The 12,317-nt window shown below is 42.2% G+C and overlaps 1 protein-coding gene across 1 annotated transcript in view; it reads right to left on the reverse strand.

The window, feature by feature from the left end:
* Positions 1–12,317, reverse strand: part of UMODL1 (uromodulin like 1) — a 68,568-nt gene that overhangs the window by 33,458 nt on the left and 22,793 nt on the right. The window contains exon 7 of the mRNA XM_066601538.1: positions 7,302–7,556. Within this exon, the coding sequence (XP_066457635.1) occupies positions 7,302–7,556 (255 nt within the window). The remainder of the gene's footprint in view (positions 1–7,301; positions 7,557–12,317) is intronic.

Here is a 12,317-nt window from a genome sequence, read left to right on the forward strand (position 1 = left end):
CATACTAACTGCCCCAACACCTTACACATCTACAACTTCATCTCTGCTATGGCTTCTATCGCCATCCTCACTGCTAGCCTTAACGGTTTACTCCTACGCCCACCCCTAACGCACTCCATCCACATCAGCCCCCCTCTCCTCCCCTCACACATGCACTACCCCAAAACATCCAGACAATCCTTGACGCACGGAACTTCAGATGCATCCTGAAAACGCACCTCTTCGAAATCTCCTGAACTAACCCCCCCTCACCCTCTACAACACGTGTAAAACACAAGGCCCGTGGGCCGAATCCGGCCCGCTGTCTCGTGTTATGTGGCCCGCGGCGTACCAACATCCGCTCACCACTGAAGCGATTACCAGCTGGGGTGCCGCAGCTCCCCACTGGTAATCACGCTATTACCGCTGTTCCCGGTGCACACTGACATCAGTGTGCAGCCAGGATCCTCCTCCCGAGTCCCCTGCTCTTCAGTTCCGCAGCAGAGGACTCAGGGAGGAAGCGTGCCAGGCACACACACTGCCATCAGAGTGTAGGCGGGATCAGTGTGAGCAGAAGGAGAGCGGTGCTGACTGCAGGGAGCAGGTAAGTATAAGGGTTGGGGGAGGGTTAATGTTACTGCTGCAGGGGGGGGGGTTAATATTGGTGCTGGAAGGGGCTAATATTACTGCTGCTGGGGGGGGGGTTAATTAATGTTACTACTGCTGGGGGGGGGTAAATGACTGCTGCTGGGTGGGGTTAATTAATATTGCTGCTGGGGGGGTTAATTAATATTACTGCTGCTGGTGGGGGTTAATATCACTGCTGCTGGGGGGGGTTAATATCACTGCTGCTGGGGATGATGTTGCTGAGGGGTTATTATTAGTGAGGGGGGTATATATTACTGTGGGGGTTACTATTACTACTGAGGCCACTGTGATGGTCGCTATTACTACTGGAGCCACTGTGGGGTACCCTGTTAGTACTGGGGCCACTGTGGGGCTCGCTATTACTACTGAGGCCACTGTGGGGCTCGCTACTACTACTGGGGCCACTGTGGGGCTCGCTACTACTAATGGGGCCACTGTGGGGCTCGCTATTACTAATGGGGCCACTGTGGGGGTCAATATTTTTACTGGGGCCACTATGAGAGTCCCTATTTTTACTAGGGCTACTATGAGAGTCACTATTACTACTGGGGCCACTATGAGAGTATTTCGATCGCACAAATACGCTGCGTATTTGCGCAATCGAAAATGGCTTATGCCTGCATATCGGGGAACGCAAAAAAGAACGCAGATGGGTCCACTGAAATGGTGCGCAAATATGCAGTGAATACACAGGTTTCCTGCGAATTCACCAAGTATTTGCGCAGCCCATTCACTTCAATGGCCTATCGGGGTGCGTAGGACGCAACAAAATAGGTCAGGCTGTGTGAAAATATACATCATGTGAATGAACTCACTGAAATCAATGGCTTCTATTTATTGCATAATATGTACGCAAATACACTTGTGTGAACAAGGCCTAACTATACTGTCTTACAATCAGCCCTTTGAAGGTCACCATAAGCCCGATGTGGCCCTCGGTAAAAATGAGTTTGACACCCCTGCTCTACAACATGCCCCTTGCCCCTCCCACTACACGCCTCGACTATGGTCTATCTATAACACTCCACACTTCTCCACTCTGCCTACCATGTACATCTCCCACCCCTGTACCTCCTGCCTCACCTTCTCCATGTTGTGCATAAACCCCCCCCCCAGCCCCCTTATTTCCAATGATTGACCACTACCTGTAATTGTTTGTTTAATTGTCTATGTTCTGCATTGTTTTGCAAATGCTGCGGAATAGGTCGGCGCTATACAAATAAAGAATAATATTATTGTTTTTTAGCGTATATGTTAAACATAAAGCCATACAGTTCGATATGTTTGTGTCCATTTTTACTTTAAAAAAAGTAAACATTTTCACTGTACAGTTTTACTTTTACCCCCCTCAGCAGTTTAGAACCAGCGCTGTTTGTTCTGTAGGAAAAAAATATTGCGCTTCTAGCAGGGCTACCCTAACAACTTTTGGTGACAATGTAAAGCTAACATTCTAAAAGTATGTTCGTAGCCCTTATAGAACTGGAGTTACAGCCGTTTGAAGTGGAGACGGAAATACTGAATTTACAGCTGTCATTTTTAGTCAGTGTGTGCAGAGGAGAGAAAGGGGGAGAGGAAGAGCAGGCAGCAGAGAAGCTCTCTGATTCTTCAGTCTGGCTGACGCTTAGCCAATCAAAGCCTGCTCTTGTTGAATAGCTATGATTGGTTCATCGTGCGCTGGCTGTAATTGGCTAAGTGTCATCCAATCAGAGGTAGCGCTTCCAGGAGGCAGGGTTTTTTTTAATCCCCGTCCAGAAGAGATAAAGGAGAATAGTTCCGGGGACCTGGGGAGAAGATGCGGCCAGGCTGACAGCGCTTCTAAGGTGATGTATTCTGTTTTTTTTATTTTTTTCCTGCAGCCAGGGCTTAGATTAGGGCTTTGACTGTAGGATTTCCTACTATCAAAGTTCCATCACACCGCATAAAAATCACGTTTTCGTGCAATGCGATGCAACAGAGAGGAAAGCTCCATAGGGAAACATGGCCTACAAAACCTCACGAGTTGCGGGTATATCGCCGGACCCGCGAGGTTTTTGTGTCGGGATGTTGCATGCTACAAAACATCGCATGTGTGAATTAACCCATAGGAAAGCATGGGCTTCTCATACATGCGATTTGTAGCATGGTAGCAACGCAACAAAATTAAGCGACTTTGTCGCCCGTGTGAAGGAGGCCTAACCTGGCAGATTCTGCAGTCATTGCTGAATGCGGCATCTAAACGTTTTTACCTAAAAAAAAAAATGTTAAACTTTTTGCCCCTTACAAAAGACCCATACTATAAAATATTACATTTATCAAGCACAGAAAATTCCTTTAAAAAAAATACCAAAAAAGTATTTTTGTAAAAAAAAAATAGAAAATTTGGTGTTGTGATAATCGTAATAACCTGTAGAATAAAAATAACATAATATTTATACCACACTGTATATGCTATAAAAATAAATAGCAAAAAACAATGGTGAAACTGCCTTTTTTCCATCGTCCGCCAACAAAAAGACGTGAATATTATTCAACACATATGTAGACGATATTGGTTCCTCTAAAAACTAGACCCCTGTCGCACAACACAAGGTGTCGTATAACCACGTTGATAAATAAAATAAAGTCATAACTAGAGATGAGCCAGCGTACTTGCTAAGCAAAACTAGTCGAGCGAGTAGTGCCTTATGCGAGTACCTGCCCGCTCGTCTCTAAAGATTCAGGTGCCGGCGGGGGGCAGGGGAGAGCGGGGAGGAACGGAGGGGAGATATCTCTCTCTCCCCCCCACCCCCCCTGCTTACTCCCGCAACTCACCGCTCTTCCCCGCCGACACCCGAATCTTTTGAGATGAGCGGGTAGGTACTCGCATAAGGCACTACTTGCTGGAGTAGTTTACCTTAGCGAGTACGCTCGCTCATCTCTAGTCATAACCTCTGGAACACAGAAGGGGATATGACTTATCTGCTCTTAAGGCTGAAATTAGTTATGTCACTGGGTTTAAACGCACTTGCTTATCTCACAAAGGAAAAAGCAGGGGAGGGTACGCACTTTTGAACTACATTTGGCCAATTATGGTCTACAGGCTCGTCAACCAATGTGTTTTAATACGTTTTTATATCAAAAAGTATACAGTCGACGGATGGCTAAAGCATGATGTGAACAGACCCTGTGCAGAGGATTTGTGGCTCTCTATCAGAGAAACTATAAAATTGTATGTAGTCAGATGTGAACTGCATAAATATGTAGAACTGCTCCGCACTGGCAGATGCTAATGAAAACGAGTTTGTGAACAAATCTTAAAAAAATCTTAAAGGGGGTTCAGCTTCAATACCCGATTGTTGAAAACTCTGACTGAAGGGGCTGCAGCACTCTGGTCAATGACGTCACATTCATTCTTCACGTGAATGGGACTGATCTGCTATACCAGGAACTGCCACTATGAAATGTACGGCACTGTGCTGCTATGGAGTGAAGAGGATAATAGCGCTTGCTTCAAGCATCTGATTGGCGGGGGTCCTGAGCAGTGGACCCTCACCAATCCCATATTGATTACCTATCCTGAGGATACGTCATCAATATCCAAGTCCTTAAGAACACGTAACAAAATCTAAAAAAATACCTCCCAAAACTGGGCTTAGTATAAGAAGTGACTCATTTTAAAATATCTATGAGATATACTTACTGCAGGGGGGCTCAGTAGCTCTGTCATAGGTCACGCCCTGTGTGGTAGCAGTGCTCAAGAGTGGTGGAAGAGATGGACGAGTCTGGGGAACAGGCTCTGCAGGTAAGAAGTTTATAGAAGTAAACTGTGATACGCCGGGCACAATCACTTTAAGGTACAGTAAGTTCAATATGGATGCCTTTCAAAAACAATTAAAAGGACAAACCAGGTCATAGATGAGAATAACAGCCTGAACGCCGCAGCCACTGGTGGCTAGGGTGCTGGAAATGGACAAACCGGCTATTCTAAGCTGTTTCTGCAACTCCCATAAAGGTGAATTGGACTTGCGAAGACACAAAGAACACTTTAAGTAGTTATATTCTAATACATAGGGGGCAGTACTATAGTAGTTATATTCTTGTACATAGGGGGTGGTATTATAGTAGTTATATTCTTGTACATCGGGGGGCAGTATTATAGTAGTTATATTCTTGTACATAGGTGGCGGTATTATAGTAGTTCAATTCTTGTACATAGGAGCAGTATTATAGTAGTTATATTCTTGTACATAGGGGCAGTATTATAGTAGTTATATTCTTGTACATAGGGGACAGTATTATAGTAGTTATATTCTTGTACATAGGGGGCAGTATTATAGTAGTTATATTCTTGTACATCGGGGGCAGTATTATAGCAGTTATATTCTTGTACATAGGAGCAGTATTATAGTAGTTATATTCTTGTACATAGGGGCAGTATTATAGTAGTTATATTCTTGTACATAGGAGGCAGTATTATAGTAGTTATATTCTTGTACATAGGAGCAGTATTATAGTAGTTATATTCTTGTACATAGGAGGCAGTATTATAGTAGTTATATTCTTGTACAAAGGGGGAAGTATTATAGTAGTTATATTCTTGTACATAGGAGCAGTATTATAGTAGTTATATTCTTGTACATAGGGGCAGTATTATAGTAGTTATATTCTTGTACATAGAGGCAGTATTATAGTAGTTATATTCTTGTACATAGGAGCAGTATTATAGTAGTTATATTCTTGTACATAGGGGCAGTATTATAGTAGTTATATTCTTGTACATAGGAGGCAGTATTATAGTAGTTATATTCTTGTACATAGGAGCAGTATTATAGTAGTTATATTCTTGTACATAGGGGGCAGTATTATAGTAGTTATATTCTTGTACATAGGGGGCAGTATTATAGTAGTTCTATTCTTGTACATAGGGGGCAGTATTATAGTAGTTATATTCTTGTACATAGGGGGCAGTATTATAGTAGTTCTATTCTTGTACATAGGAGGCAGTATTATAGTAGTTATATTCTTGTACATAGGAGCAGTATTATGGTAGTTATATTCTTGTATATAAAGGGCAGTATTATAGTAGTTATATTCTTGTACATAGAGGGCAGTATTATAGTAGTTATATTCTTGTACATAGAGGGCAGTATTATAGTAGTTATATTCTTGTACATAGAGGGCAGTATTATAGTAGTTATATTCTTGTACATAGGGGCAGTATTATAGTAGTTATATTCTTGTACATAGGGGCAGTATTATAGTAGTTATATTCTTGTACATAGGAGGCAGTATTATAGTAGTTATATTCTTGTACATAGGGGCAGTATTATAGTAGTGATATTCTTGTACATAGGAGCAGTATTATAGTAGTTATATTCTTGTACGTAGGGGGCAGTATTATAGTAGTTATATTCTTGTACATAGAAGGCAGTATTATAGTACTGATATACTTGAACATAGGAGTAGTATTATAGTAGTTATATTCTTGTACATTGGAGCAGTATTATAGTAGTTATATTCTTGTATATAGAGGCCAGTATTACAGTAGTTATATTCTTGTATATAGAGGGCAGTATTATAGTAGTTATATTCTTGTACATAGAGGGCAGTATTATAGTAGTTATATTGTACATAGAGGGCAGTATTTTAGTAGTTATATTCTTGTACATAGGGGCAGTATTATAGTAGTTATATTCTTGTACATAGGGGCAGTATTATAGTAGTGATATTCTTGTACATAGGGGCAGTATTATACTAGTGATATTCTTGTACATAGGAGCAGTATTATAGTAGTGATATTCTTGTACATAGGAGCAGTATTATAGTAGTTATATTCTTGTACAGAGGGAGCAGTGTTATCGTAGTGATATTCTTGTACATAGGAGGCAGTATTATAGTACTGATATTCTTGAACATAGGAGTAGTATTATAGTAGTTATATTCTCATATATAGAGGGCAGTATTATAGTGGTTATATTCTTGTACATAGGAGCAGTATTATAGTAGTTATATTCTTGTATATAGAGGGCAGTATTATAGTAGTTGTATTCTTGTATATAGAGGGCAGTATTATAATAGTTATATTCTTGTACATAGGGACAGTATTATAGTAGTTATATTCTTGTACATAGGGGGCAGTATTATAGGAGTTATAGTCTTATATATGAGGTGGTATTATAGCAGATTAAATTTTGTCTGTACATGAACTACTATAGTAGATATTGCTAATGTAAATTCCAATGATTAAATGGCTTTCTAAAAGTTTAGTAGGTATAATGTGCCCATACACCCTCAATAGTTGTAGGTTGAATACGATTTCAGTTGATAGTTCTATCCCCAGACGTCAACTCAATTTTCATGGGTAGAGTGGAATAAGCCTCTGCCATACACCTCTGGTTATGGCTTATCTCCAGGAAGAACAAAAGAATCAGGTGTTGCAATTCAACATGCTTGATCCTTGTTTCTCTCAACATTATCGGTCAAGGGAGAGTTGGGAGGCCCATATACACATAAGATAGTTACAGGTTAAACCCTTCCCTCCTGATTTCAGGGTTACTGTACTCCCGACAGTGAGGAGTAGACTGAACAGAGCACCGAACACGGATGAGGATAACTGGTGCCTAATGAACTTAGTCTTCTATCTCACAATGCTCCTAAATGACCACAAAGGAAATACCAGAAGTTTGTGCAGTGATCCCAAAAATATTTGAAATTACCTGTTTTTGCTGTTCCATTCCACACTTTTATCAGTCCATTGCAGTCGTTAAATGTCACCTGTACAGTGTATAATTCTCCTGCCTGGAGTCCATCTATTCCCATTGTGGTCCCTCTGATAGTTTTACTGTGATGAAATCCCTTTGATGATACTTGTACATTATATGTGTAATTCTCGGGGCAGTCCGTGTTCCAGTGTATACAGAAGCCACTGCTGGTCACGTTGGTGATACTGTGATTGTAGAGCATGGAGCAATCTAGAATGGCGGAGAGAGATAATAATGAGCATTAACCATATAATATTACACCACGTTACCTAAAACAAGAGTATTTACGCAGAAAATCCTTTAACCCCTGTGACAACACGGGGGTTAAATATCACCACGGGGGTTACATATCACGCCAAACGGTCACTTTCCTTCTTGTTCACTTTATTCATACACAATCTTTAACCGAAACATAAATGACTGGGTCTCCAGGGTAATAATAAACGTTTGGCAACAACAAAGTCTCTTATAAACGTCCCTTCACAGTCCTTTTCAAAGTCCCCTCAGTACAATCCTCCACAAAGTTGAAGGCAACAGCAACAACAAGTCCACTTGATTTGCACAGACCTGTGGATGTCCAGATCGCAGCTGGTCCTTAGTCTGTAGTGCCTTCAGACCCTTAGTCCAATGGCAGGCGTACTCCAGGGGTCCTGCTGGAACCACGTAGTTCCTGGTCCATAACGTCTCTCTACTGCATACAACAGGAGTTTTCTTTCAACAGCAGTCTGGCCGCAATATAGCCTTGTGGCGAAATAGTGCAGAGGGGCGGAGAGGAGGCAGAGAGGGGGCGGGAGCTCAGTTCCTGCTCCTGGCTCTTCCATCCTCCCCCCCCCCCTCAGACAAGGACACCGTATATCGGCTCGGCGTGAAAACCAAGCCGCTATACGGTCGTCTAAATAAGCCCTAAGTGTAGTCTATGGGTACGTCAAGCAATATCTTTTAATACCTTCTAGGTATCACAAAATATACACTCAATGGATGACTAAAACGTAATGTGAACATCTCCTAAGCAGAGGGTTTGTAGCTTTGTATTTGAAAAAAACTATACAACCGTGTATAACTGTATATCATCAAATTTCAACTGTTCTAGATTGGTGGATACTAACAAAAACGAATTTCTGAACAAATGCTAAAAATCACAAAAGGAATATACCGAGGCTAAAACATTGATAACGTATTCTCATAAAGAGTCATCAATAACAAATCGATGGGGGTTCCCCTCCCAGAACCTCCAACGATCAGCTGTTTAAGGGAGCTGTGAGTCAGTGACATCACATTCATTTGTTACGCCTCAGTTCATCTTGGCTTTATACAGTTTAGGCCCATCCAAGTGAATGAGATTGAGCTGCAATACCAGGCATTGCCACTATAAAATGTACGGCGCTATGCCTGGTATGCATTGAAGAGGCCCCAGCTGTTGCCCAAGTAACATGGGCCCCACTGATGTGATATTGATTGATATTGATACCTATCCTGAGGATAAGTCATCCAAGTCCTAGAGAACACAAATTCTAAAAAAAGAATAAAACTCACAAACAAAGGGCTTAGTATAGAAAGGGAGTCATCTCTAAGAGTCTATGAGATATACTTACTGCAGGGGGGCGCAGTAGCTCTGTCATACGTCACGCTCTGAGTGGTAGCAGTGCTCAAGAGTGGTGGAAGAGATGGACGAGTCTGGGGAACGGGCTCTGCAGGTAAGAAGTTTCTTGAAGTTAATCATACACAGTGCACAATCCCTTTAACCCCTGAAGGACACAGCCCTTTTTTAGAAAAACAATTTTCTTCGCCACTTAAAAAAAAATCCTGTTTTATTTTCCCATCAACACATCTGTCTGAGGGGTTGTTGTTTTTTGCCGGACAAGTTGTATTTTTCAATGGTACTATGTAATATCCCATATACATACTGAAAAGTGTTTAACCCCTTCCCGCCCCATGACGTAAGGGTACGTCATGGGAGCGGGGTACTTCCCGTCATAGGGATAGCGCGAGATCATAGCAGATCTCGTGCTATCCTGCAGCAGGGGTCGGCTGTCACTAGTGGCCGCGTCCCGCTGCAACAGCGGGGGGCATCGGAGATGCGCCCCCCCCCCCTACTGTTAACCCCTTCCCTGACGCGATCTACTTAGCACAATCCCTCTGTGACTCCAGCCGACTCGTGAGAGCCCGGCTGGTTGCTATGGCAACAGGACGCCAGATACCGGCGTCCTGTATTGTCATAGCCTGTGATTGCTATAGTAAGCAATAAGGCATGGCAGGAGAGAAGTCCTGCCATGCCTTATCGTAGCGATCTGCAGTGCTGCAGTAAAAGTCCCTCAGAGGGACACAGATGGTGTAAAAAAAGAGCAAAATAAAGTACAAAAAATAAAAATGTAAAAAAAAATGTTAAAAAAACCTTTTTTTATGTTTTTTCTCATATTAACATAAACAATTTTTTTTTTAAATTAAAAATCCCACATATTTGGTATCGACGTGTCCGTAACAAGGTTTACAATAAATTGAATGTGCTTATTATTCTGCACGGCAAAAAGCGTTAAAAAAATGCAAAAAAACTGAGGCAAAATGCTAATTTTTAGCATTTTGCCTCCCAAAAAACGCAATAAAACGTGTGTATCCCAAAATGGTACTAATAAAAACTACAGCTTGTCTCGCAAAAAATAAGCCCCCAGAGAGCTCCGTCCATGGAAAAATAAAAAAGGTACAGGACTTTTAATGCAGTGATTTAGAAAAAAATTATAATTTCCAAAAAAAGGGGTTTTATTTTGGAAAAGTGGAAAAAAACCTACAACAAAAATATAATACTTTGGTATAGTTGTAACCGTACCGGCCCGCAGAAAAAAATGTAGTGTGTCATTTATGCTGCATAATTAACGCTTTAAAAAAAAAAAAATCTATGGCAGAATTAATGCGTTCTCTCTCCCTACGATCATAAAAAAAAATAAGAAAAGTTTTACAATGTAGTCTATGTAACAAAAAAATGGTATTAATAAAAACTACAGTTCGCCACGCAAAACACAAGCCCTTATACGGCCGCGTCGACGGACAAATAAAAAGTTATGGCTTTTGAAAAATGGAGATGAAAAAATACCAAAAATCGTTTGGTCCTCAACGCCAAAATAGGCCGTGTCCTTATGGGGTTAAAAGTGGAGTGAAATGGAAAAACTTCCAAATATCGATCGGGGCATTTAAATGCCACTGTCAGAATTGACTGCGGCATTTAAAGAGTTAACAGCTCCGATCAGCTGCGGTGCTGATTGGAGCTGTTCTGTGCGGGTGTTGGCTGTAAGAAAAAGCCAGCATCCGTATTGTATGGAGTAGCAGTGACCCCCTGCTTCACCTCCATAAAAACCCCGAACCTCCATGATGTAAATATATGTCCTGGGATGTTAAGGGTTTAAGGACCCTTTCACACGGGTGTATATTCTGTCCATCTGCTTTCCATATTTTTACTGACTAAATACAGATAGCACACAGAGCCGCTGAATTAAATTGGTCTACTAAGATGTATGTTTTTTTAGGCAGACTGCTGTTGTGCGTAAAAAAAAAAAAATAATAAATCACAGACAAAATTGGCCATGAAAGTCTATGGAAACTTTAAAAAATGCAGCGAACACGGATGTTTTTATGTATGCTGACAGGAGACTGCGAAAACAAGAAAACTTCTTGCATTTCTGTTTCTATGCGTGAAAAACCTATAACATGCACATAGCACACAGGTCAGGGGCGTAACTATAGGGGATGCGGAGGATGCGATTGCACAGATGTAAAAAAAAAACGCCCAAATGCATGCAACGCAACACGCACATACAATGAAATCAGTCCGTTTTTCACTGACCCCAATTGCATACACCCGTGTGAATGAGCCCTACTGTATATACTCGAGTATAAGCCGCGTTTTTCAACACATTTATTTGTGTTGAAACCCCCCCCCCCCCAGCTTATACTCGAGTGAGGTAAAAAAACAAACGAAAAAAAAGCACGCAATACTCACCTCCCAGCCACCGTCTGTGTCCCCGACGCGATGGTCACCCTGGCAGTGATACTTCTCCATGCTGTCATCTCCCTGCTCGTCTTTGAATTCCCCCTCCGTCAGCGCTGTGCAAGTAAGCGCTGTGATTGGATCGAGCGCCAGCCAATCACAGCCGGCTAATGAATGACATCACTGAATGGCTGTGATTGGTTTATCGAGCGCTGGCTGTGATTGGCTGGCGCTCGATCCAATCACAACGCTGACGGCGGAGGAATTCAAAGACGAGCAAGGAGATGACAGCAGGGAGAAGTCTCAAGCATCTTGCCGGGGACACAGACACCGGCTGGGAGGTGAGTATTGTGTTTTTTGTTTTTTTTTTACCCTATAGCTAGGCTTATACTCGAGTCAATAAGTTTTACCAGTTTTTTGTGGTAAAACTTACTGACTCGGCTTATACTCGGGTCGGCTAATACTCGAGTATATACGGTAGTTAAGAAGCTATTCCCATCTGAGCCAAACATGTCAGAGATGAGAACAGCCTGAACAACAACAAACACTGGTGGCTGGTAATAAGACAACAGGTGAAGTAGCTGGTCCATGCGGTTTCTGTAACCCCCATAGAGGTGAATGGGAGAAAAAGCATAGAAAATCAAGTTTGGCTGTTTCTATTATCCGCTTGACCAGTGGAAGTGGCAGTGAGCAAGGGTGGGGGACCCGCTTCTGAAAACAGGTGTGGGTCCCAGAGGTGGAACCTACACGCATCAGACATTTAGGTCCAATCCCGCAGCAAATATTCCCTATAGGACATGTAGTGAAAACGATTTTCCCTGCCCATGAGCGGAAATCAACTGCGATTTTCTGCTTGCGGGGAAAAGTCACAGCATGTCCTATCCTGGTACGGACAGCTTCCATTGCAGTCAATGGCAGCCGTCTGCTCCTGCGGTGAGTCGGGGCGGATCCGCGTCATCAACAGCACATTCGCAGAGCAGAAAGAAGATGACGAC

The sequence above is a fragment of the Eleutherodactylus coqui genome, chromosome 4, assembly GCF_035609145.1.
Source record: "Eleutherodactylus coqui strain aEleCoq1 chromosome 4, aEleCoq1.hap1, whole genome shotgun sequence".
Taxonomy (NCBI): Eukaryota; Metazoa; Chordata; class Amphibia; order Anura; family Eleutherodactylidae; genus Eleutherodactylus; species Eleutherodactylus coqui.